At 39.7% G+C, this 27,954-nt stretch overlaps 1 protein-coding gene across 1 annotated transcript in view; it reads right to left on the bottom strand.

Annotated features, from left to right (window-relative positions):
- The window catches only part of LOC136883438 (fatty acid synthase), a 560,183-nt gene that overhangs the window by 312,955 nt on the left and 219,274 nt on the right, over window positions 1-27,954 (bottom strand). Inside the window, exons 15-16 of the mRNA XM_067155718.2 lie at window positions 20,348-20,464; window positions 10,435-10,543 (exon numbers count right to left, since the gene is read on the bottom strand). Of these exons, the coding sequence (XP_067011819.2) occupies window positions 10,435-10,543; window positions 20,348-20,464 (226 nt within the window). The remainder of the gene's footprint in view (window positions 1-10,434; window positions 10,544-20,347; window positions 20,465-27,954) is intronic.

The following is a 27,954-nucleotide window of genomic DNA, read 5'->3' as shown; positions in this document are numbered from 1 at the left end:
ACAAATAAAAGTTCTTTGGAGACTCCTTTGATAAAAATGGAGGTCGTCAGAATAGGTCATCTTGCCTTTCGTTCTTGTTTGGAAAAGATGTTTATTCTGCGCTGTCTAGAGGGTCTGTCTTTGAGCGCGACCTGGTGAAGTAACGATGTGATACAGTTTGACAGTTCATGGAAAGCTCTGGAGAGAAGGGAAGTAGAGTTTCATCGTCATCTAAAATAACATGTGAGGGAGAAGGGAGATTGTTCTGTGCTTCTGCGATGTCGTGTTTGATTATATTTCTTGTTCGTCTAGTCTGTTTCATGTCTACCCATTCTAAGTATTTGCTAATATTCTCATATAAGATATTTTTATGCTCGTTGTTTTCGTTGAGATTCTCTTCACCGTTTTCCAATTTATCAAGAACGATGTGGATGTTTTCCAGGTTGTTCATAAGATTACCTTTATTAATCATACAGAAAATTTGAAGGTCCTGTTTTATATTGGTGAATTTGTGGTTGGACTCTTTTATATGGGATCCCATGGCAGAGAATCTTTTGTATCTTTCAGCATTGACGTGTTCTTGATATCTAATTGAGAAGTTCCTTCCAGATTGTCCCACGTAAGTTTTTTTACATTGAGCACAAGTCAGCTTATAAATACCCGATTCGAGGAATTCGTCATCTTTAAGTTTATTAGCTTTATTATGACTACAGAACCTATGTTTCGTGTTGTTGTTTGTAGAGAAGGCTACCTTCGTATTGTGTTTCTTGAATAAGTTGGTGATTTCGTAAATCTTCGGGTTATTAAAGGTGAATTTTACATATCCTTTTTCTTTTTCTGAATGCTGTTTAAGTCTAATTTGTTGTTGGTATTTGCATTTAGTGGTGATTTTATTGATGAATTTCAAACTGAAACCATTATGTAGAGCCTGTTGACAAATGAAAGAAACAGACAGAAAAAAGGAACTTTCTTTCATTCGTCAACAGGCTCTACATAATGGTTTCAGTTTGAAATTCATCAATAAAATCATCACTAAATGCAAATACCAACAACAAATTAAACTTAAACAGCATTCAGAAAAAGAAAAAGGATATGTAAAATTCACCTTTAATAACCCGAAGATTTACGAAATCACCAACTTATTCAAGAAACACAATACCAAGGTAGCCTTCTCTACAAACAACAACACGAAACATAGGTTCTTTAGTCATAATAAAGCTAATAAACTTAAAGATGACGAATTCCAGGAATCGGGTATTTATAAGCTGACTTGTGCTCAATGTAAAAAAACTTATGTGGGACAATCTGGAAGGAACTTCTCAATTAGATATCAAGAACATGTCAATGCTGAAAGATACAAAAGATTCTCTGCCATCGGATCCCATATGAAAGAGTCCAACCACAAATTCACCAATATAAAACAGGACCTTCAAATTTTCTGTATGATTAATAAAGGTAATCTTATGAACAACCTGGAAAACATCCACATCGTTCTTGATAAATTGAAAAACGGTGAAGAGAATCTCAATGAAAACAATGAGCATAAAAACATCTTATATGAGAATATTAGCAAATACTTAGAATGGGTAGACATGAAACAGACTAGACGAACAAGAGATATAATCAAACACGACATCGCAGAAGCACAGCCCAATCTCCCTCCTCCCTCACATGTTATTTTAGATGACGATGAAACTCTACTTCCCTTCTCTCCAGAGCTTTCCATGAACTGTCAAACTGTATCACATCGTTACTTCACCAGGTCGCACTCAAAGACAGACCCTCTAGACAGCGCAGAATAAACATCTTTTCCAAACAACAACGAAAGGCAAGATGACCTATTCTGATGACCTCCATTTTTATCAAAGGAGTCTCCAAAGAACTTTTATTTGTGCTTATTGTCAATGTTTTTCTTTTCAGTTCTTTATTTATACAGCTGAAGAGGACCACTAAGTGGTCGAAACTTGTCCTGTAAGTTTTATTTTTATTCAATTTTGCCTGAGGCATTAATAAAGTATCGATTAGGTGGTTATTTATACTTACTTCCTGACTGACAGAGCAAATGCAACACCAAGAAGGAGTGGTTCGAAAGGGATGAAAGTTGGGGAAAAAACAGAGACGGCACGGACGAATAATTGATGTTTATTTCAAACCGATTCGCAGGTTACACAATGCGCACGGCATCGACTCAGTAGGATGTAGGACCACCGCGAGCGGCGATGAACGCAGAAACACGTCGAGGTACAGAGTCAATAAGAGTGCGGATGGTGTCCTGAGGGATGGCTCTCCATTCTCTGTCAACCATTTGCCACAGTTGGTCGTCTGTACGAGGCTGGGGCAGAGTTTGCAAACGGCGTCCAATGAGATCCCACACGTGTTCGATTGGTGAGAGATCCGGAGAGTACGCTGGCCACGGAAGCATCTGTACACCTCGTAGAGCCTGTTGGGAGATGCGAGCAGTGTGTGGGCGGGCATTATCCTGCTGAAACAGAGCATTGGGCAGCCCCTGAAGGTACGGGAGTGCCACCGGCCGCAGCACATGCTGCACGTAGCGGTGGGCATTTAACGTGCCTTGAATACGCACTAGAGGTGACGTGGAATCATACGCAATAGCGCCCCAAACCATGATGCCGCGTTGTCTAGCGGTAGGGCGCTCCACAGTTACTGCCGGATTTGACCTTTCTCCACGCCGACGCCACACTCGTCTGCGGTGACTATCACTGACAGAACAGAAGCGTGACTCATCGGTGAGCACGACGTTCCGCCATTCCCTCATCCAAGTCGCTCTAGCCCGGCACCATGCCAGGCGTGCACGTCTATGCTGTGGAGTCAATGGTAGTCTTCTGAGCGGACGCCGGCAGTGCAGGCCTCCTTCAACCAATCGACGGGAAATTGTTCTGGTCGATATTGGAACAGCCAGGGTGTCTTGCACATGCTGAAGAATGGCGGTTGACGTGGCGTGCGGGGCTGCCACCGCTTGGCGGCGGATGCGCCGATCCTCGCGTGCTGACGTCACTCGGTCTGCGCCTGGACCCCTCGCACGTGCCACATGTCCCTGCGCCAACCATCTTCGCCACAGGCGCTGCACCGTGGACACATCCCTATGGGTATCGGCTGCGATTTGACGAAGCGACCAACCTGCCCTTCTCAGCCCGATCACCATACCCCTCGTAAAGTCGTCTGTCTGCTGGAAATGCCTCCGTTGACGGCGGCCTGGCATTCTTAGCTATACACGTGTCCTGTGGCACACGACAACACGTTCTACAATGACTGTCGGCTGAGAAATCACGGTGCGAAGTGGGCCATTCACCAACGCCGTGTCCCATTTATCGTTCGCTACGTGCGCAGCACAGCGGCGCATTTCACATCATGAGCATACCTCAGTGATGTCAGTCTACCCTGCAATTGGCATAAAGTTCTGACCACTCCTTCTTGGTGTTGCATTTGCTCTGTCAGTCAGTGTATTTTTTTTTTTTTTGCTACTTGCTTTACGTCGCACCGACACAGATAGGTCTTATGGTGACGATGGGACAAGGAAGGGCTAGGAGTGGGAAGGAAGTGGCCGAGGCCTTAATTAAGGTACAGCCCCAGAATTTGCCTGGTGTGAAAATGGGAAACCTCGGAAAACCATCTTCAGGGCTGCCGACAGTGGGGTTCGAACCCACTATCTCCCGAATACTGGATACTGGCCGCACTTAAGCGACTGCAGCTATTGAGCTTGGTATTCCAGTATTTAAAAGTGGGAACAAACAATTTCTTCAGAACTATTTTGCAGTCTCAATTATTCCAATAATTTCTGAAGTATTTGAACCACTTTTGTACAATCAACTTAGCAACTATTTAGAAACTTACAATCTCTTATTCAACAGTCAGTTTGGGTTTCGACAAGGTAAATGTATACTGCTGTTCTTGAAATTGTTAATCAGATATTAACAGCTTTTGAAAACAAGCAGGCCATCTTCTTGGTGTTATGTGATCTAAGTAAAACTTTTGATTGTAGTAATCATGAAATTTTACTTGCAAAGCTTGAGATGTATGGCGTCGAGTATCCCTCACTGAACATAATTAAGTAATACTTAAATAACAGATATCAGTTTGTCTCAATTAAAACTAGGTATTCCACTTTGAAGAAAGTTACAACTGGTGTGCCACAGGGCTCTGTCCTTGGCCCATTTTTATTCATAGTGGCAGTCAATGATTTACCGCAAACTTTCACAGCTCATGCTCTTATATCCTATGCAGACGATATAACGTTAATTACAAAACACCAGAGCATCTCAGATTTGCATCAGATGTTGCAGGAAGCTCTTGCAACTGCAGTGCATTGGTTTCCATCCAATAGGCTGTTGTGCAAACAGGACAAAACTCAATTTCTCACACTAGGATTATCTGAAGATATTGACAGTCAGTCAGTCAAACTTTTGGGTTTTCATATTGATGCCAAACTGAACTGGGAAATACACATTGATCACGGTTGTAAAAAAATATATATATCACGAGTGGTCTATTTGATATGGAAATTGAGGGATTTAGTTAGCAGTGACTACCTAAGGATGGCATATTTTGGTCTCTTCCAGTCACACATTACTTATGGACTGTTATTATGGGGGCTTTCTTCTTATGTATATAACATTCTTCTAATACAGAAAAAGGTTGTCCGAACAATGTGTAGGGCCGGTGCAATTGACCATTGTTGACCTCTCTTCATTAAGCTTAAAATACTGACAATTATAAATTTGTATATTTATATATCATTGACATATGTTAAAAACAACATAAATGAATTCAGTACTAGGGAAAACATTCACCTTCATGATACTCGGAGCAAAGCAGACACTGACATCCCAATTCACAGGCTGTCACTCACATAAAATCAGTTACCGGGCGGGTTGGCCGTGCGCGTAGAGGCGCGCGGCTGTGAACTTGCATCCGGGAGATAGTAGGTTCGAATCCCACTATCGGCAGCCCTGAAGATGGTTTTCCGTGGTTTCCCATTTTCACACCAGGCAAATGCTGGGGCTGTACCTTAATTAAGGCCACGGCCGCTTCCTTCCAACTCCTAGGCCTTTCCTATCCCATCGTCACCATAAGACCTATCTGTGTCGGTGCGACGTAAAGCCCCTAGCAAAAAAAAAAAAATAATAATAAAATCAGTTGTTTAAGACTATTTAATAAATTAACATATTCTGCACGGTCCACTCCTTTTAAGTAATTTTAAAAGAAAAAATGTATGATTGGTTAATAGAAAATCCATTTTATAATACCTCCGAATTCTTAGAAATGCATAATGTTAATATTAAGTTTTAATAAAAGATGTATGTTCATTTAGGCTTAGTAATTTTAAGAACTAAATTATTATCAGTTGACGAAGCTTATTTCATTGTATGTGGTCAATGACAAATAAAGATTCACGATTCTAGATGTCTGCGGCATTCTCTTTCGAACAAGTTGACAGTGGTGAAAATAGTGTTCCGCCAGAGTGAACGGTCCACAGCACATTCTTTCCATGTCTGCATTTTTATACCAGATGTCTTCATGATGCGTTTCTGCTGGTCCTTAAAATGCTTAAGATCATGAGGTCTACTGCCGGAGCAAAGTTCACCATAAAGAATTTGGCGGGGAAGCCTGCTATCGCCCATGCGGTGAACATGGCCTAACCATCCCAGTTGATGAGCGATCAATGCTGTTTAGCTGCACTTTGTTGAGAACTGCCGTGTTGGTCACATAGTCCTCCCACTTAATATTGAAGATGAATCTCATTTTCTGTTGGTGGAAGCGCTCAAGTTTTTAGATATCACGGCGATAGTGTGTCCAAGTTTCACAGCCATACAGAAGCGTGGAAATGACAACAGCTTTGTACACCATGAGTTTGGTATGCATTTTTAGGTTGTTATTCATGAAGACTCTGTGCATCAACCATCTGAATTCTGCATGACCAGCCCCAATTCTTTTATCAACATCTTGTTCGCAGGTACACCGTTTAGACAAGATGCTTCCAAGATATGAAAAGTGATCAACCTGTTCCAGTGTTGTGTTTAAGATGGAGATACTGAACCCAGGAAGAGTTAATCCTGGGGCAGGTTGTGCAAGTACCCTCATTTTTTTTGCATTAATGGCAAGACCGAAGTGATCGCATGCAGTTTTAAAGCAGTTGACTGACTGTTATAGTTCTGCAGGTCTTAGGGCAGGAGATGCGGTGTCATTGGCATGCTGCAGTTCTGTCACCTGGGTAACCAGAGTACGTCTTCGTGAGCGAAGTCTTGCCAGATTGAAAAGGCCTGCATAAAACGAAATTTAATCTCCATACCTAAGTTGTTTGCAGATGATTCATGCAGCATGGCAGCCATGTACAGTGCAAAGAGGGTAGGAGCAAGCACACAGCCTTGTTTCAATCCATGAGTGATTGGGAATGAAGCTGATACTGAGTTTCCATGAAGAACCTGTCCAGACACACCATCATGAAGAGCTTAAACCAATTCCACATGACATTTAGGATATATAAAATGTCTCACTACTTTCCACATAGAAAATCTTGGTACTGAATCAAAGGCTTTTTCCAGATCATAGAAAACTAAATATTTTTCCTGGAGTTGTCTAGCACAGAAGATCATATCTGTTGTGCCTATGAAGATTCGGAAACCATACTGAAACTCAGGCAAAATCCTCTCTGAGATAACTTGGAGCCGGTTTAATAGAATTCTTGCGAGAATTTTACCTGCAATTAACAAAAACGATATACCACAGTAGTTCCCATATACACTACGATCACCTTTCTTGAAGAAGGTTTCAGTTGACTGAGTGCTTTGGTGAAATCTCTGTATACAGGTGGAACTGCCATCCATGGTTGTTGGGGCTGCTGAGAGACATTACGAAGAAAGTCCTCAGCGACATTGAAGGCATGATTTAGAAGCGCAGAGAAATGTTCCTTTCAATGCTCTAAAATTTCTCCATTATCAGTTAAAATGATGGAGTTGGCAGAAATCTTCAATGATCCCGATGAAGATCGAATTGGGCCATATATCTTCTTTATGCCACCATAGAAGTTTTGCAGGTCACGGACATCAGATAGTCTTTACAGTTCTTCAGCTTTTTGTTGCCACCAGTTATTCTTGATTTCACTAATTTGTGCATGACATTTTCATGTAAGTTCCAAGAAATGTAATTTCTTCACATTGGAAGACAGGTCTTAAACACAGGATAGATGGGCTTCCCATTTGGCATTGATCAAACACTTAATTCCTTCAATATTTTCATCAAGTCAGTCTTGACTTCTTTTTTTTTTTTCCCCTAAAAAAAAAAAAAGAAAAATTGTTTCCTCAGCTGACTCAGTGATGACCTTCTGAAGTGTGGCCCACTCCTGATTTGTACTATCACTGCTGACTGGAGGACTAGCCAGTTTGTTTTTGAGATTGCATTTCTGTAATCTGTAGCAATGGATTCAATTTGAAGTTTAGAAGTACCAAATTTCTTCCTGGGTAATACTAATAGGTGTAAACAACTTCATAGCAACACGTCAATGATGATGATGATGATGATGATGATGATGATGATAATATTTATTTTATTTATTTACAGAGTTTACGCCCACATTGGAGCACTTAAATCAGACTACAACAAATTTGTCTTCCTTTTCTTCTCCCAAAAAGTCTTGAGTCTGGTTGACCTGGCTGCCCTCTCCGCATCCGTTGTAACATATTGTTTCCTCTGCACAGTGGTCAGAGGAAGCCTGATGCATTTATTCTTCAAAATACTTTTCTCGCCTCTGTTTTCTATGGTTTGCATGGTAATATTCAACTCCTCCAAATCACTTTGAACTTCTTTAAACCAATTGTTTTTTGATTTACTATTCCAAAAGTAATTAAATAATTGTTCTAAAACTCTGTTATCACTTAGTCCAAATATATGACAAAAAAAGGCAATTCTTCTTTTTCTCATCGTGTCTGTGATGGACTCACTTTCCCGATAGATAACCTCATTCGGCAACAATCTCCACTGTCCATCCACCTGATGTTTCTTGTTTATGATCGTCCTGAGTATCCTTCGATCAACTCATTGTAAGCGTTCTGTTGTTGGTCTAGTATTGAGTTTAAATAATGTTTCACAAGCATAAGTTGCTTCTAGTTTAATAACAGAGTTATAATGCCTAAATTTAGCATTAATCGACATTTCTTTTTGCATGTAAGCTAAGTTATCCATTGTGCCTGCTTCAGTTTATATATTCTGCTCTCTATTGATGGTTTTTCATTGCAATTCCAAGTGAGATTTTCACCCAAATATTTAAATGTACTTACAATTTCAATTCGTTTATTATTATTTAATAATAGCTCTGAATTTAAAGTTCTGAAAGTAGGCATTATTTTTGTTTTATCATACAAAATTTGCAATCCAACTTTTTTCGCTCCATTTGCAAGTTCTTCCAATTGAACTTTAGCCTCTTCGAAGCCATTTGCCAGTATCACAAGATCATCCGCGAATGCCAAGCAATTTAGTTTGATATTTTTTCCAATTTTGACTTTTGGAGGACATATCTTAGTCCACTCTCGCATGACCTTTTCCAATACACAATTGAACAATAATGGCGAAAGTCCATCTCCCTGGCAGAGGCCTGTTGTAAATGCAAATGATTTAGATAACTCATTTCTGAATCTAACTTTAGATTGAGTATTTTTTTTTTTTTTTTTTTTGCTAGGGGCTTTACGTCGCACCGACACAGATAGGTCTTATGGCGACGATGGGATAGGAAAGGCCAAGGAGTTGGATGGAAGCGGCCGTGGCCTTAATTAAGGTACAGCCCCAACATTTGCCTGGTGGGAAACCACGGAAAACCATCTTCAGGGCTGCCGATAGTGGGATTCGAACCTACTATCTCCCGGATGCAAGCTCACAGCCGCGCGCCTCTACACGCACGGCCAACTAGCCCGGTATTGAGTATTCTTAAGAGTCATACCAATCAGGCTAATAAGTTTGGAATGTAGGCCAAATTCCTGAAGGACATTCAACAGTGATTCACGATGTATACTATCATACGCCTTTTAAAAATCAACAAACGTAATAACTAAATTTTTGTTTCTAGATCTATGGTGTTTCATAATCCATTTAAAACTGATGATTTCCATTATTTACCCATTGGTTAGAGAATTTTTTCCAAGTTATACTAGTCCATTACTTTTGCATCAAGCTGTGGGTCGCTTCAACTGAAGTAAAACTGACAATTTTATATATTCCTTCCACTGGAACTTTTAGAGTTGACAGATATAAGTGAATGTAGTCTTTCTCTGTTATGAGATGTATCTATCGTATCATTACAAATGTAATTACCAGGAGAGTTGGCCGTGAGGTTGAGGGCGCACAGTTGTGAGTTTGCATCCAGGAGACAGTGAGTTCGAACCCCACTGTCGGCAGCACTGAAGATGGTTTTCCGTGATTTCCCATTTTCACACCAGGCAAATGCTGGGGCTGTACCTTAATTAAGGCCATGGTCGCTTCCTTCCCACTCCTAGGCCTTTCCTGTCCCATTGTCACCATAAGACATATCTGTGTCGGTGTGACGTAAAGCAAATTGTAAAAAACAAAAAAACAAAAGTAATTTGTATCTAAATAAGTTGTGTACTATTATATGAGGAAGCTGTCACCATGTCTCATCGTTCGTATATAGCACACTCAGGTCCTCGCAGTGATGTCACCCGCCTTGCAGCCAATGGCTAATGTTTCCTGTGAATCTCATTGTACTGACCTGTCTGATCACTACCTCTCCTATCCTGTCGACCAACATTCTGATAACAAACACTTTTTTTCCGCCAACTGGACTTTATGCCTTTCAATTTAGCCAACGTTTCCCATGCCAAGTACTGAAACAAATAAAGACTTTATGCCTTAATGATCATGACCACCAAGCGGGCTAAGAGACAAGCTGAAACAATCAAACGTTCAAGCAGTTGGCTCAGAGATTTTAAAAAACAGTAGGGAAAATATCACAAGTGAGGAGGTTTTTTTTTTCAAGTTGTCTTACATCGTACCGACACAGATAGGTCTTATGGCAATGATGGGATACAAAAGGGCTAGGAGTGGGAAGGAAGTGGCCGTGGCCTTAATTAATGTACAGCCCCACCATTTGCCTGGTGTGAAAATGGGAAACCACACAAAACCATATCGGGGCTGCCGACAATGGGGTTTGAACCCACTATCTCCCGAATCCAAGCTCACAGCTGTGCACCCCTATCTGCACAGCCATTTCGCTCGGTATACTAGAAAATAAGTTGATCATCTCATATTCAGGTCTCCACCATTTCTTGCAGATAGATGCCTCCGGTCACATGTCCTTACCACAAACAAGGTAAAAGAAAAAAGTACACTACGATAAACTATCAGTGGTCACTGTGGTTTGGAACCAAACCAATAAAGTCTTACAATAAAACATGACTGGTTATAAAGGCAGGTCTAGTGTTCCGTTCTTACCTCCCGCTGGAATATGTGTAGCTCTGTTGAACCTGACATGCTTAAAGTGGACACTGAAGATGTTTGCAGCACTGCCATTCAATTTAGCCAGCGTTTCCCATGCCAAGTACTGAAACAAATAAAAGCATTACAAGTTGTTGTATCTACTGATACCTGAGCAGCACAAGCATTCTATAGCACATTACTCAGGTCTCTAATGACCATGTGAGGTATGAGGGCAAATCAAAAAGTAAGTTACACTTCCAAGTTATGGTCATTTATGAAACCACCTTCACATAGGCAACACGGCTATGACAACATACAGTGCAAGTTCACTTTTCCACATAGTCCCCAAGAGACTGTAAAATGTTTCTAGGAACAGTCAACCAACTTTTTGATTCCGAATGTGTAGAAATCACCTCCAGCTGTTTTCACCTCCTCATCGTTTTGGAATCATCATCCACTGAGATCCTTTTTTCAGTTTACCGCATGGCACTAAATCTGGGCTGTATCGAGGATGTTGCCATACCTCCCACTTGCATTGCTGTAGCAGTTCGGACGTTTGGCGGGCCGTATGAGGTGTTGCGTAATCGTCTTGTCATGCAACAAAATCACACCGGCGCTCAATTTTCCCTGCCGCTTTTCTTTAATTGCCTTGAGAAACAGGTTCAACGTTTGACAATACAAAGCCGAGTTGATTGTCGTGCCTTTCCATGTTCACCTCACCCTTCATGTCAAAGAACACTGCTGCCATTACTTTTCCTGTTGAAGTTTGGACCTTGGCCTTCTTTCGTGGTGATGATGTGATGTACACCCATTCCATCAATGTTCTCTTTGTTTGGGGGCTGAAGTGGTGGACCCACGTTTCATCCCCTGTGATGATTCGCCACAGAAACTCATTACCCTCCACATGATACCGTTGCAAAAATGCTAGTGATGATTGGAAACATTGACCCTTGTGGACATCGGTGAACAGACGTGGGACCAATCTTTGACACATTTTACAAAATCCAAGGTGCTAGTGAATAACAGAGAACACACAGCCATACGAAATGTTCAGCATGCTGGCAATTTCCAGCAGTGTTATGCACCGATTCTGATGATCCCATCCACAAGGTCAACATTTACAATGGTACTGAACATTGAGGGCCTACCTTTGCGATATTCGTCCATAAGATCCGTGCACCTGGCGCCAAATTGCTTACACCACTTTACAATACCTGGGTTAGAAATTGAATGCTCGCCATATACAGCAGTGATTTCACGATGAATGTCCGTGCAATTGAGCCGTTTAGCCCATAGAAATCTGATTGTTGCACGCACCTTGAATTTGGAGTGAACATCCAGTTCACACACCATTGAGCCTAACTCACTCTGCACACACAACATGATGGGATACCACACCAACTTCCTATCAGACGTATCAGCAGTTACTGTAGCTTGTTCCACATTGGCCACAGTTGTGACAAACAAAGTGCTTTCACGGCGAGCTAGTGTAACTTACTTCTTGATTCGTCCTCGCATAATCATTATTACATACAATTAAGATTCATTCCCCCTTCACTTTCCAGATTCCTGGAGCCCCTATTAGATAAAGTACACTTAACAAATTTGATTGTGAAACTGATTTTCATGTAGAAGAACTAGGATGGATCTATTCGAAGATAGCAATGTATGAAGATGCAGAAAATGTCCTGGTCTCCTCTTCCCACACTGGCTGATTTGAAACTTGTTTGTTCTTCCCAATACTTAATGAACTTTTAGTTTGTTAACATTTTGAGTGTTCACCATATTTGTTTTTGTTGTTGTTTTTCAATAGCAGTGATCCCTGAAGATGGAGATCAATCCTTTCAGGACTAACACTGCAATCTTCTCTTTTAAGACATTAGTCTATAGAGAGACCGAGCTCGATAGCTGCAGTCGCTTAAGTGCGGCCAGTATCCAGTATTCGGGAGATAGTAGGTTCGAACCCCACTGTCGGCAGCCCTGAAAATGATTTTCCGTGGTTTCCCATTTTTCACACCAGGCAAATGCTGGGGCTGTACCTTAATTAAGGCCACGGCCGCTTCCTTCCCACTCCCAGCCCTTCCCTGTCCCCTCATCGCCATAAGACCTATCTGTGTCGGAGACGTAAAGCAACTAGCAAAAAAAAAAGTCTGTAGAGAAAATGTCCGTGAAGAGATGAGGAATGGTTCCATGTTTCTTGACTAAGAGGTATGTAATTAAAATTGAGAGAATTCCACCTTTCAATACATATATTATTTTGTCTTATCAAGAAAACACTGGTTTGGTCACAAGTAGGCCTACATGTTTCATCCCTTATTTACACGACATCTTCAGCCTGAAAAGGTAAATTACATATAAAATCACATTAGACATACACTGACTGACAGAGCAAATGCAACACCAAGAAGGAGTGGTCAGAACTTTATGCCAATTGCAGGGTAGACTGACGTCACTGAGGTATGCTCATGATGTGAAATGCGCCGCTGTGCTGCGCACGTAACGAACGATAAATGGGACACGGCGTTGGCGAATGGCCCACTTCGTACCGTGATTTCTCAGCCGACAGTCATTGTAGAACGTGTTGTCGTGTGCCACAGGACACGTGTATAGCTAAGAATGCCAGGCCGCCGTCAACGGAGGCATTTCCAGCAGACAGACGACTTTACGAGGGGTATGGTGATCGGGCTGAGAAGGGCAGGTTGGTCGCTTCGTCAAATCGCAGCCGATACCCATAGGGATGTGTCCACGGTGCAGCGCCTGTGGCGAAGATGGTTGGCGCAGGGACATGTGGCACGTGCGAGGGGTCCAGGCGCAGCCCGAGTGACGTCAGCACGCGAGGATCGGCGCATCCGCCGCCAAGCGGTGGCAGCCCCGCACGCCACGTCAACCGCCATTCTTCAGCATGTGCAAGACACCCTGGCTGTTCCAATATCGACCAGAACAATTTCCCGTCGATTGGTTGAAGGAGGCCTGCACTGCCGGCGTCCGCTCAGAAGACTACCATTGACTCCACAGCATAGACGTGCACGCCTGGCATGGTGCCGGGCTAGAGCGACTTGGATGAGGGAATGGCGGAACGTCGTGTTCTCCGATGAGTCACGCTTCTGTTCTGTCAGTGATAGTCACCGCAGACGAGTGTGGCGTCGGCGTGGAGAAAGGTCAAATCCGGCAGTAACTGTGGAGCGCCCTACCGCTAGACAACGCGGCATCATGGTTTGGGGCGCTATTGCGTATGATTCCACGTCACCTCTAGTGCGTATTCAAGGCACGTTAAATGCCCACCGCTACGTGCAGCATGTGCTGCGGCCGGTGGCACTCCCGTACCTTCAGGGGCTGCCCAATGCTCTGTTTCAGCAGGATAATGCCCGCCCACACACTGCTCGCATCTCCCAACAGGCTCTACGAGGTGTACAGATGCTTCCGTGGCCAGCGTACTCTCCGGATCTCTCACCAGTCAAACACGTGTGGGATCTCATTGGACGCCGTTTGCAAACTCTGCCCCAGCCTCGTACGGACGACCAACTGTGGCAAATGGTTGACAGAGAATGGAGAGCCATCCCTCAGGACACCATCCGCACTCTTATTGACTCTGTACCTAGACGTGTTTCTGCGTGCATCGCCGCTCGCAGTGGTCCTACATCCTACTGAGTCGATGCCGTGCGCATTGTGTAACCTGCGAATCGGTTTGAAATAAACACCAATTATTCGTCCGTGCCGTCTCTGTTTTTTCCCCAACTTTCATCCCTTTCGAACCACTCCTTTTTGGTGTTGCATTTGCTCTGTCAGTCAGTGTATTTAAAATAAAATTTATAGAATTTTAAAAGTTCTAAAAACATTGAGTGTTGCTGTTATTGTCTTCTTACTTCTTCGTGCAGCTGAGTACTATGTCCTCCTGATAATGTTTTCCTGTCTTATATAGTAGTTTGTTTCCTTCATTTAATGATTTATGTAAAATTATTCATTAAGCTGTCTAAATTTATTTGATGTGAACAGTAAACGGGTTGTAAACTCAGCTGGGAAAAATCCTATCGATTATAATTATTGTATAATATGGATGTAGATCTTGGGTCTGTCAGTGTAGCTTGATGTTAATTTATTTTAAGAGTCTAAAAAGGAGGAGGGAAGAAGAAAAGAACAGGAAAAAAAGAATTAATTTAGTGTGAGAAAATGTTTTGGTATTACTTAGTGGGAATTTGAAAGAATGTTAAATACTCAATTCGCTGCTGGTACCTTTAGAACGTGTCTCGGCTTGTATTGCTGGCAACTGTCTGATTGTATCAAGTAGCTGAATGGGTAGAGGCACAGGAGGATATGCGGAGGGAGTGGGAGGGGTATTACTATGATAGGGGAACGTGCAACTGGTAGGAGGTTTATATTGTCTTTAGTGTCTTATTTCATTTTTTTTTTTTTTTTTTTTTTGTGAAGCTATTTCTAAAATTTCTTTGAATAATATATTAACATTATCTGTAATTTGATTTATTTTGAAATTATGGTTTAACTTTTGATCTATTTCTATTTGTGAAACTTGGACAATCTACCATCAGGATAACAAAAGGCTAGAGTACATTCATCTGCAAAAATTTAGATCCATCTTGAAAATCAAATGGGAGGACCATGTCACCAACCTTTCAGTTCTTGAGAAAGCGCATGCTATAAGCATTGGCCACCGTCTCAGAAGGACTGAGCATGTCCGTCGCATGAGTGATACCAAACTTCCTTGTCAACTCCTGTATGAAGAATTTTGCTCCAACTAAGATTTCATGGAGCCCCTTTGAGGCATTTCAAGGATCAACTAAAGCATACTATGAAAAGAGCTGGAATTGACACTCAATCCTGGGCTACACTCGCTGAGCACTATACTGTTTCTATGTCAGCTACTTTGAAGGAGCTAATTTGCTCCCTAGTGCCCAGTGGAATCTTTTCTAGGACCAAATTAATAATAGACTTTTTGACCTACTTTCGCAGAAACAACTTACCTTAGGAAAAAAAAATTAAACACTTTAAAAATGAACACAACACCACCAAAAAATCATTTTAAAGAGACAAGTTTGTCTAAAAATGTAACTGAGAAATTCCACCCCCCTGTAGTTAACCTGTGTACCACCATTCTATCGAAAGGCCCAAAGCACAACTGGCCTAACCTGAACAAAATGAACATCGCCACTACTTTAGTTACTGAGTCTGAAGCCGCCATCAACAAAATGCTGCTAGAACAACACGATGAACTTAGATTCAAAGTAAAAAGGAAATAAGACAAAATTTTTACCTCTGACAACGTAAACAAAAGATCCTCCTCCATTAATCCCGCTGACAATAAGTCGATTTCCGAACACAAACAAATCGCCAAACTAAAAAAGAAAATCAGTAATAACGACCTAATAGTCACTAAAGCGGATAAAGGCATTACCACAGTTATAATGAATAAAACCGACTATGTCTCTAAAACCAAGGAATTTTTTAACAGCAGCACCTTTTCAATAATTAAGAAAGATCCAACCCAACAAATTCAGTGACAATTAAAACAAACCCTAAAGAACACTTCCTTTCTTTTCATGGACCACGAAAAGAAATCTATGCTTTTAAATATGAACCTGGGTCTTCCCACAGCTAAAGCCCTCCCAAAGATCCATAAGGCCAACATCCCTATCTGCCCTACTATTAACTATAGGTCTAGTCCTCTGTACAAAGCCTCTCAATTTGCCCAAAGTTTCTTGGCTAAAAACTACAATTTTCTCGCCAATAAGTCTATTAAAAACACCACTGAACTAATTGACAAACTAAAGACCTTCGACTTGCAACCTAACCACTCCCTTCATTCTTTTGACATAGTCAACATGTATCTAAGCATACAAACAGCAAAGCTTTTCCCCATTATTGAAAGCAACTTAAAGAAATACAGTACTCTTAGCAAACTTGAAATACATGACTTCATTTCCATTCTGAAATTAGTCGTCAATAATAACTTTTTCACTTTTGACAAAACTATTTATCAACACAACAGATTAGCAATGGAATCACCTGCCTCTGGCATCTTAGCAGAGATTTATTTAGATTATCTGGAACACTCCAAAATCAACAACAACAACTTTCCTAACATTCTTCTATGGGCCAGATACGTGGATGACAATTCGTAATTATGAACGAAGATCATATTCATCTTAACAGCATCGATCCCTACATTAAATTTACACTTGAGTCTGAAACAAACAGGTTAATCGATTTTTTAGATTTGACCATTCATAGACACTCTTCCTCTTTATCTTACAAAATCTTCAGAAAACCCACACAAACTGCAACTACCATTCATCAAGACTCCACACATCCCCGAGCACACAAACGTGCTACCTATAATAGTTTAGGTCCACCGTGCCTTCACAATACCCATGTCAAAGAAAGACTTGAACAACGAACTCAATACTATTCGTGCAATCACCAAATTTAACGGTTACAATAAGCCCTTTATAGAACAAATCATCAACAAGTTCAGACACCGACCTAAAACCACTCTTACAAAAGAAAAATCTAAAGACGCCACTTCTTCCACCTTTACTTTCAACAAAGATGTCTACAAAAACACCAATCTCTTCAGAAAACAACGTAAAAATTTCCTTCAGAACGCATAACAGGAATTCTGAAATTCTGCACAATTCCCCATCAGTTAACACATCCAACACTTTCTTAAACTCCGGAATCTACAGATTCAATGGAATGACTGCAATTCCTCATACGTTGGGCAAACAGGACGCAGTTTCACGACTAGATATTCAGAGAACATCAACGCTATAAGATATAATAGGTTTTCAGCAATAGGTCAACACATCTCTGACTCCAACCACAAGTTTACCGACATTGAACACGATTTAGAGATCCTTCAAATGGCCAATAAAAGGCCTCTCATGAATATAATTGAAAACTGTTTTATCCATTTCGATCAATACTTTAATCCTAACTTCAACTTAAATGAAATTTCTGAGAAGCCTAATATCCTTTTTGATTTCTTAATTAACTTGTTTAAAAATATCAGATTTTCAAACACTAGTGCTATTTCTCAAGCCATGTGCAATACGCATCCCCGTCACTTACCTCCACTACCTCATCCCTCTGCCCCACCATAGCCGTACTCCCCAGCTTTAGCTCCTCCTCTTTTCTCTTCCCCTCCTCTCACTCTCCCTTCCCCTCTGCTACTTGGCCTCCATTATTGCTCTCTTCATTAGCCCAGCTCTTCTCCTTTCAACAACTGTGCCATCATGCTGCTCAAGGTGAGTTCGCCTCTTTTCCCTTATCTTTCTTTTGGCTAATTTGGCTTTCAATCTTTTCGTCAGGTCTCCACGTTTCCATACTGAACTGGGAATCGTGACGTTGATTCAAATTATGATCTTCACACTACTACAGTGTTGGCTTCGAAATCACCTGATTTAAGCCTGTTAATTACCACAACTTCAGAGAATAAGGTTTATTCTTCCCACTGATAATATATGTTACCTTATGATCTATGCACCTCAAGCTGGACTATTCTCTTGTTTATCAAGACTCAACAACTGGGATACCTTCTCAAAAATTTTATAGGTATTTTACAGTCAGACGCACCTCATCATTTCAACTTGTTATAATCTAACAATGACTTTATAGGTGCTGTCATGTGTTTTAGATGGTCATATGCACCATACCCTCATCATTTTAACGTTACATTTAAAATTTGCCTTAGTAGGTGCATTCAAGTGTTGTATATACCGTATTTACGCGAATAATCCCCGCACCCTAATTTTAGGAAGGCTCATTTTGAAAAAAAATTAAATGCCAATATTGATGCAAATAAAACCCACACTCCAATTTCGTGCCTCAATTAAAAAAAAAAAAATATGCGGGGATTATTCGCGTAAATACAGTAGATACACCTTATGTTCTACAAACCTCAAGCTGGACTATTTTCTCGTGTATCATACCTTAACTATTGTGTTACCTTCTCTGATTTGCTTTCATTGTTTTAACTTGTTACAATTTAACTTTTAACATTAGTCCTTGCTTTTGCTGTCATGTATTTTATATTTTAACTAGTCATAGTTTATCAATTGTCTTGTAGGTGCCATCATATGTTATATATTGCTATTTGATAAGTTGTATTTTGCTCAATTGATTCGTTGGCTGATGACAGCGCGTGATGAGCGTCAAAACTAGTACCAATCTTCTTTAAACGTTATGTGACATATACTCACATCAATAAATATTCACTGTATTGAAAAGGTGGACCTTTAACCATTTTCATTTTACTGTACTTCGAAGGATAACGAAGTGAACATGAAGAGGCTAAACGACAAGCGCGGAAGCTCCGTCAAGTTCAGCCCTGCCCTCTCCCAGCCATTCCATGTGATTTGTGTGGAAATATGTTTCATGCCAAGATTGGGCTACGAAGGCATATGAAACATATTCACGAAGCATTGTGAGTGTGCAAATGTAAATGCTGAAGAATATCTTTACTCGGATATGAGTTGCAGCCGATGATTTCTATATAAATTGTTTCAAGAATGTTCATTAGAATGCCTTTATTTACTGTACATAAAACTGTTAGATCTTAGTCTTTTGTTGTAAAGGTATGGTAAAAATCTCTCTTATGTGGGCTCATGGCTGAAAATCTACTATATTTTTCTGTATTGATGTTTTCTTGGCAATGTGTTAGGAAATTTCTCCAGGTATGTCCAATGTATGTAGTTTTGCATTGAGAATATTTGAGTTTGTAGGCTATATCCCTGAATTTAAATATCTATTCTTGGAGAAGGACTTCAAGATGAGAATAAATAAATCCAAAAAACAAGTAATGGAGTACAGTCAAACAAAGTCAGGTGATCCAGGAAAAATCAGATTACAAAATGAAGTCTTAAAGAAAGGACTGTAGGTGAATGTTGTTCCTTAGATAGCAGAATAACTAACAATGGAAGAAATAAGAAGGATAAATGCAAACTAGCACAAGCAAGGCAGGTCTTTTCTAAGAAAAGAAACTTGCTCACCTCGAACATCGATCTAGAAATTAGAAAAATGTTTTTGAAGACTTTGCCTGGATCATGGCAAATATGGAATTGAAATATGAACAATAACTAGCTCCGAAAGAAAGAGAATAACAGCTTTTCAAACATGGCATTACTGAAGGCAAGATGAGTAAATCGAATCGAGAATGAAAAGATACTCAATATACGGATCCAAATATGCTATCAAAAAAAATACACTCATTCCCAAAAACAAGATCACTACATCAGATCAGTACAAGCAAACAGAAAAGGATCAGCAAGAATTGGGATCGCCAAATTAGCTACAGAACCAAGATGGAATCAGAAAATCACATAAACACAGGGGTTTGGGGAAGGAGAAAGAAATACCACGACATACAGTTGGAGCAATGGAAACGTACCCACTCATTGTGTATGAGCATACTGGGGAACAAGCGAGTTTACCATGCGCTTATGGGCACACAGCTGTGAACTTTCATTCAGGAGATAGCAGGTTCGAACCCCGCTGTTGGCAGCCCTGAAGATGGTTTTCCATTGTTTCCCATTTTCACATCAAGCAAATGCTGGGGTTGTAGTTTATATAAGGCCATAGCTGCTTCCTTCCCACTCTAGACATTTCCTATCCGTCATCACCATAAAACCTATCTGTGTTGGTGTGACATTAAAAAAAAAATACTGGAATAAAAGGAAAGCCAACAAATATTGATTCCGCATGGTCTGAAGTGACCCATTCAAAAAGTAGAAGAAGAAAAATAAAGTAAATTAAAAATTAAAATGAAGCACGTGAGTCTAATATTGTTACTTTGCTCTGGTGAAAGCATCCAAAAATATGTTTTGTTCTTTATTGAAATTTTACAAGGAGACTGTGTATTGCACCCAAGAATTTATAGCTCCTTTCTAACAACTGCAGTCATTGTTTAATTACTCACCAAGTATCCTGTGGCTGGATATAGGTTACGTCCATCAACATTATGCCCTATAAAATAGCTATCACGTGGGTCAGTGAAATTCACTGTGAATTCCTGCTCAGATCGATTAGATGCTGTCTGAAATGACAAATGTTCACATATTAAATTAAATATTTATCATGAAACTATTACATAAGTTCACAAGTTGAAGGTCACAGATGACACTAAATATGCAATGAAGGACACCTGATGTTATTTTCTCATATTAATTTTGGCAATAAATATGAATAGTAAAAACAGAAAGGGTTACAAAGAAAAGAGCTGAGATACAGTTGAACTTCCATATATTAATTAATTAAATTTATTTATTTATTTATTTCATTTATTTATGGCAAAGTTAGAGCTCTTAGTCCTCTCTTACACTTAATCCATTATGTGGCTTGATACTGAATACATTATATATGTTCAAACTTAATATAGACTAAAAACTAAAAGGTCTACATCCTACATCTAAAATGAACATAATTAATTCAATATTACTATTCTACATAATATTCATATAACTTTACAGTAATTTATAAAAATATTTGGAAACTATTTACTTAAGGTATTCACTCGCACATTCACACATAACTACAGTATATAATAGATTCAAGAGAAAATTTTTGGACCGTCTTTTGAAAGTAATTAATGAGGAACAATTTCTAATTTCAGGGGGTAAAGCATTCCATATTCTAGTGCCCGACACAAGGAAAGAATTACTGAAGGTAGATGTATGATGTAGAGGTATTGCAATTAATGACCCAAATCGCATATCACAGTTATGAAAAGAAGATAAAAAACAAAAATTACTAGAAAGATATTCAGGTATATTTTCAGTCAAGAGTTGATAGATTAGGGTTGATACATGCTGATTTCTCTGCTGCTCTACTTTTAACTAAGAAAGTTGTGCATAAAAAGGGAATACATGTGAGGCAAAGTTCAATGAAAAAGTTAATCTAATGCAGGAGTTTAAAGCACTCTACGGTTTCTTAGTGGTGGTGGTGGTGATTTTTGTTTTAAGAGGAAGTACAACGAGGTAATCATCCTCTCTGAACAAATTAGTGGAAAAGAAATTTAAAATATAAAACAAAATTATTTATTCAACATTGTCCACATTGTCACAATTGTTAAAAATTGGATGTATCAGTCACAATGATTTTGTATGGTCCCAGCAAATATCCTATCTCTTCTTCATCTTCAGGTGTTCTCTCCATCGTGCTGATGGTAGTATGATCATCTACTATTTTCAAACCCATAAATGTCCATAACCTTTGTTTGGATTCTGTTTTTAAAAGTTTAGTATTACTGCCTATATACAGTGAAACATGCTCAAAGCGGAACTTGAATAAAGAGGAACTTTGTCTACTATGGAATATTTTCTTGGTCCAGGCAAAGCGTATGGCGTTATAGGTTCTTACTTTTGTATGAAGTGGTATCTCAATGTGGAAACGAAAAATGAAATTATTCTTAAAAACCTACTTGTGCAATGCAGAAAATATTAGGAACTGATTTAGTCCTACGTACAATATTTGTGCATTTCTGGTGCTCGTTGATCAATGTCACTGTTTGGACAAACTGATGCATGTGTTTGGAGAGAGTGATAATACGGAGAGGGGAACGAATAAAGTGTTAGAAAATGCATTGGCAATATCCAGCTTGTGTCAAGCAAGCAACATTCCCTGCAAGGCTGAGAACTTCATTCAAAGTGATGAATGACTTATGACACACTACATTTTCAAATCAGTTACAACCCTTCTAGCAGTGAGAAATGCAGAGAAAGAGGAAACGGAAGAAGGAAACAAGCAAGAAGATGAAGATCACGGTGCTTTTGTGATGTAAAGCAATTTTTTTTTTTCGCTAGGGGCTTCACGTCGCACCGACACAGATAGGTCTTATGGCGACGATGGGATAGGAAAGGCCTAGGAACCGGCCGTGGCCTTAATTAAGGTACAGCCCCAGCATTTGCCTGGTGTGAAAATGGGAAACCACGGAAAACCATTGTCAGGGCTGCCGATAGTGGGATTCGAACCTACTATCTCCCGGATGCAAGCTCACAGCCGCGCGCCTCTACGCGCACGGCCAACTCGCCCGGTGTAAAGCAATTTGCCATTATATCTAACTCTTCCACTCTTCTTGAAATAATGTACTCAGCTCAATACCGCATTCAGAAAGACACAATTAGAAAGAAGAGGAGACAAGTTTATTTGTTTGATCTGTGGAAGAAAGCTTAGTATTGCAAAGTTCTGTATAGAGTGTTGTAATGGAAATAAATTTAAGGAGTGTATATCCAATGTTGTGAAATATTGTAATATAGTACTGTAATTGTATCAAAATGATGTACTGTGTGTCATACTGTATGTAGTAATGAAGCACAGTAATAATAATTCAAATCAGTGTACTACAGTACTTGGTACATCAATTTGGATAGTCAAGCATCATGAGTAGGCAGATACAGGTAAGGTCTCAATAATGTCTTAAAATACTATATACTTTATCGTGTTTCATGTAATGATGGTGGTGACTGATGTTTTAACTCTCTTGGTGCCAGGCGGTAGTGCAAGCATCCGCCCTTTAAATTGCCACAGCCGATCTGGTCGGCCGTTAACAATCCAGTCGGAAGTTGCCAGAGCCGATTACATCGGCTGGCTTAAAATTCTGTGATATACGTAATTTTGAGGCAACTTATAGTGAAGTGCATACTTTTGTTACAACCTGTAGTAAAGGGGCTACACGTTATTGTGTGCCTGGCCTTGCTTTGGCAGTTCTAAGAGGGTGTTATACTTTTCACAAGAGTCGTTTCCTGTGTTTACAAATACCGCTAACCGGTCAGTAAGAGATTGCTCCTTGCAGTGAGTGGATTTGTGACAGGAAAATGGCATGTTATTTACGTGTTAATTTTTCAGCAGGTATAGATGACAATAAATTAATGAAGTATTTAGAACAGTGCGAAGTTAACCCTGATGATTTATCGGATAGCAATAGGGAATTTAGTTCAGAGAGTAGCGACGAAATTATACCGGACACATCCGCGGAATCACTGCAGCTAAAGAAGAGACGTTTAATTGTGTCTGACAGCACTAAAGCTACTCTGAATATGGTGGTAGATGAAACTAGTGATAACGAATATGATGATGATGATAATGATGTCTCTGGAGAACATTTTGTGGAAATTTGTCCCAATGAACCCGACAACATTCCTCAACCCCTGTCTCTTCAAGGAAGTTCTTGGACCTAAACATGCCCTACCGTCTGATTCTCCGCCCATATCACACTTCAATTTACTTTTCACTTACTAAATGCCGGTCTCCGCGGGCCAAGTGTAGCGTGCATGCCTCTCACCCGGAGGTCACGGGTTCGATTCCCGCCCAGGTCAAGAATTTTCGCCTGGTCCTGAGGGTTGGTTTGAGGTTCACTCAATCTAAGTGACCCTCAGTGATTGCAATTGAGGTGATATCTGAGGGTGAGAGGACCCCGGTCTGGAAAACCAAGAATAATTACTGAGAGGATCTGTCTCACTGACCATGATTCACCTCGTAAACTGCAGGTACCGAACTGAGCAGCGGTCGCTTAGTAGGTCAAAGCAAATCACGGATTTGGTGCCATACATTTCTTAATTTCGTAAATTATGTTGTATTGTAAAATTATTTTTCTAATATATACAACAACCGAAAACGAGAAACTATTTTTTCTGAAAACAAAAACTATAATATCAACTACTATTTTTTACTTATTTAATAATTCATAATTATTTTAATGCTGTGTTGTCCGCACGTAGAAAATTTATTGTCAGTATTTGCCAAACATCGATACATACACGTGAATTTTATCGGTGAGTAAAATTGTCTTGTTTTTACTAGTGACATATGTTTGAATTTTTATTTTTTACGTTTTTATTTTTCTCGTTCAAATTAGTTATTCTATATAATGTATTTAGAAATACATTATACATAATTACGTATATTCTTTTGTATCGTATATTATTTTTTCAAAGTAGATATTGAGAGAGAAAGTGCTAAAATATTTTTCTCTTCCTAAAAATAAACGTTTTCGACAAGTATAAATCAACAATAAAACATCTTTGACTCTTTATATCACTCCAAACCAGTTTCTTATTCTATGTAGTCGATATGTAGAAAATTTAATGCCGGTATTTGCTATACACCGGTAGATATACGCGAATTTTAAAATACATGTATTTACGCTGAAAACCGCCTGGCACTTTACAGTAGTAGAGTGGAGGCGGAGCTCTGGCCTCTTCCAGCTGATGGGGAGCGGCCGACCAGATCGGTTCTTGGCTCCAAGAGGGTTAAAGCAAAACTGATGTTTTGTGTAATGCAAAAACTTGTCTAATTTGGAAAACATTTGTTGGTCCCTTGCAATTCTGGTTTGATCAAGTTTTACTATAACAGGAGTCCGACAAGGTGATGGGCTATCCCCGATACTCTTCAACTGTGTTCTTGAAAAGATCATCAGAACCTGGCGGGTGAGATTACAGGAAACCAACTACAGTCCATTGAGAATAGGAACCAAATCCAAGGGGATCGTAACAGACTGCTTAGCATTTGCCAATGATATTGCTGTTCTCTCAAACGACATAGAAACCACTAGAGCTCAAGTTGAAATTTTAAAGGAAATTGCCGAACAAACTGGTTTGCAGATATCGTTTGAAAAAACAGAAGTAATGACTAACATCAAAGAGGCTCCACCAAAACTCCATACAAAATACGGGGACATCACCCGAGTAGACAAAATCAAATACCTGGGTGAGATCATCATGAAAAATGGACTGGATAAAGAAGCGCTTCAGGAGCGAGTACGCAAACTGGAAATAGCCTACCAAACATCCCGCACAATCTACAACAAAAAATGCCTTTCCCAAAACACCAAGAGACGTCACTATGAAACAGTTCTGAAGCCACTAGTTCTATATGCAGCCGAAACCCTGTCTCTAATTGCCAACAAAGGACTCCTCGAAGAACTGGAGAAAAGAGAACGCAAAATTGTGAGAGGAATCTTGGGATCAAAGTACAGAAATGGAATCCATCAAAAGAGAAACAACAAGGAAGTCTACAGCAAAATAGAGAAAATTACCGACACAATCAGAAAAAGACGGGCACGATTTTACGGTCATCTGAAAAGAATGAACGGAAGAAAGTTAACTAAAGAAATCTTTCACTTTTTTGATTCAAACCCCAAAACCACAATTCCCTGGTTTAGAAATACCAAAGATGACCTGCAAATGCTACATATCTCAGCTGAAGACGCCCTTAACAGAGATCTCTTCCGCAAGAAAATATTGACGAACGGGCTAAACCGAGACAAGCAACCAAAGAGAAGACACGGTACCCCTTGGACAGAGGAGCGTAAGCAGGCCCACTCACAAAGAATGAGGGAAATTTGGGCTCTAAAGAAGGCCAAGTTCAGTGTCAAATGCAACAAGACTCAACGTGGTCCTTGATGGCCCCAGCGAATTATATATATATATAACGAATATTACAAGGAAAAACAATGATTTCCAGCCTAGATCAAATAACATCAAACACACACGCACGATAAGTTCAGGGAAACAGCAGAAAATAACTACCAGGTTAGGCAACATGACAACTAAAGGAACAGAGATGGGAAGCAGTTGTGACCATACCCAGACCATGAGAAGGTATGCGTTGCTGAGGAAACTAAATTAGCAGTGATTTAATTTAAGTACTATGTTTACTGAAATAATAATTAGAGAACGCCATTACAAATGGGTCAATCAATGACACAAATTAAGATTAACACAGCAAATTTAGAAGGTGGCATCATACCAAAATTACAAGCTTCACGGTAGCGAGTTTTAATAACATAATGATGCAAATTAAGATTAACACAGCAAATTTAGAAGGCGACATCATACCAAAATTACAAGCTTCACGGCGGTGAGTTTAAAAACCATACAGAGGAAAAAAGTTAGAAGTATTTTAGCCCAATACATTTAAGAGAAGTAACACATGTTCACAAATCATGCCTACATATTAAGACATTAAGAAAGAAGGAAAAGGTGAAAATAATTAATATCTTAACACAGAGCCCATTCAGGAAGCAACCTTTTCTAAAACACTTCAGAATAAGGAGCTCGTCCTGAATGAGAGTGTGTTAAGAGGAAACTGTACTATCAGAGGCAAACCCAAGGGAAAACTAAAATTTATGCACTTAAACAATTACAACCAAAGAAAAGGGAAATTCAATTTTACATATAAAACACAATTTATAAAACCAAAAGCAAAAGGGAAATGCCTCTAAAACAAAATGGATATGACTAGCCATGAGGGCTAAGTCATGTAAAATTAAATTTGGCGAATGAGAGAAATCTCAGACAAATTCTGGAGGTAAAGAAAATTAAATTAAATTAAATTAAAAACTACATTTGAAAGTTAAAGATCCAAAACAAGAACAAGATGGTGCTTACCTTGGAGGGAGGAGACAACTATTCAACTGGTCAAAACAAGAAGACAGAGGGAACAAGCTTGGCCAGCGGCCGGAAGTTGTGAAATTGTGAAACAACCTATTAGCGCACCCGCATTTCTTACATTTGCCAATAGGAAATGTTTTTATTTTGGCCAATAAGGGCCCAGACAAAACTGCTGACCAAATACAGAGCGCAGCTTCGAGAAATTTCCCTTCTGATGCAACCGGAAATTCCTCGAAGCATCCTACCAGACCTGGCACGTGCAACTACACCGTGCCTCTCAAGTTATAACGACAATCTCTTTATGTAAAAAATTATCTACACATAATAAAATGGCCAAAAATATGTGCTATTTTATTCACTTATCACAGACGTACACAGACTGGACTATATAACCAACTGCTGGAATTTTAAGAATTTTATATTACATCAATCAATTGCAACATAATGTTAACTTATCTCATGTATCATTACAGTAATGTATTTTATAATGTGTTAAAATGTGTTTTAGATGTTTTAGGAATATGTATATAATTGTTTAATTTGTACTTAAGGCTGATGATGGCACATAGTACCATTTGACCATTTGGCATGTGATTGAATCACAATAAAATGTCATTTTATTGAATAGGTGCACATTGAAAGAATTTTAATTTACTGTAATTACTTGTAATAATGCATGCATTTTACTGTACCTTGTGTATGTACAGGTACAGTGCAAGCTATTATCTACCATTTCTAAAGATCAGCATGGTGGTGGTGGTGATTACTATTTTAAGAGGAAGTACAACTGTGCAACCATCTTATATTAATAATAATCAGAAAGGGAAATGAAAGAGGTCCAGTTTTTTGAAAAATAAAGCTATCAGCAAAAAAGGGAAGGGCCGTGAAGGATATGAAAATGAAAGACTCTCTAGACCTCAAAACCTAACACCAGTGAAGTCAGAAAAGAATAAGAGTTGACGAAGTGTGGTCAGATAGGGAAGCTGAAAATGAGGAGCTTGACAAGTGGAAGCAATGCCAGACTCAGCTAGGGGAACCGAGGTTGGCAACCCATGCTCACAAGTTAAGAGCCCCTGGTCCCCCTTTTAGCTTCCGTTAACAGCAGGCAATGTATTCTACTCCCCCCACCTCCACCCAC

The sequence above is a fragment of the Anabrus simplex genome, chromosome 11 (assembly GCF_040414725.1).
Source record: "Anabrus simplex isolate iqAnaSimp1 chromosome 11, ASM4041472v1, whole genome shotgun sequence".
Classification (NCBI taxonomy): domain Eukaryota; kingdom Metazoa; phylum Arthropoda; class Insecta; order Orthoptera; family Tettigoniidae; genus Anabrus; species Anabrus simplex.
The sequence above is the reverse complement of the archived record's forward strand: the minus strand, read 5'-3'. Positions and strand labels throughout refer to the sequence as shown.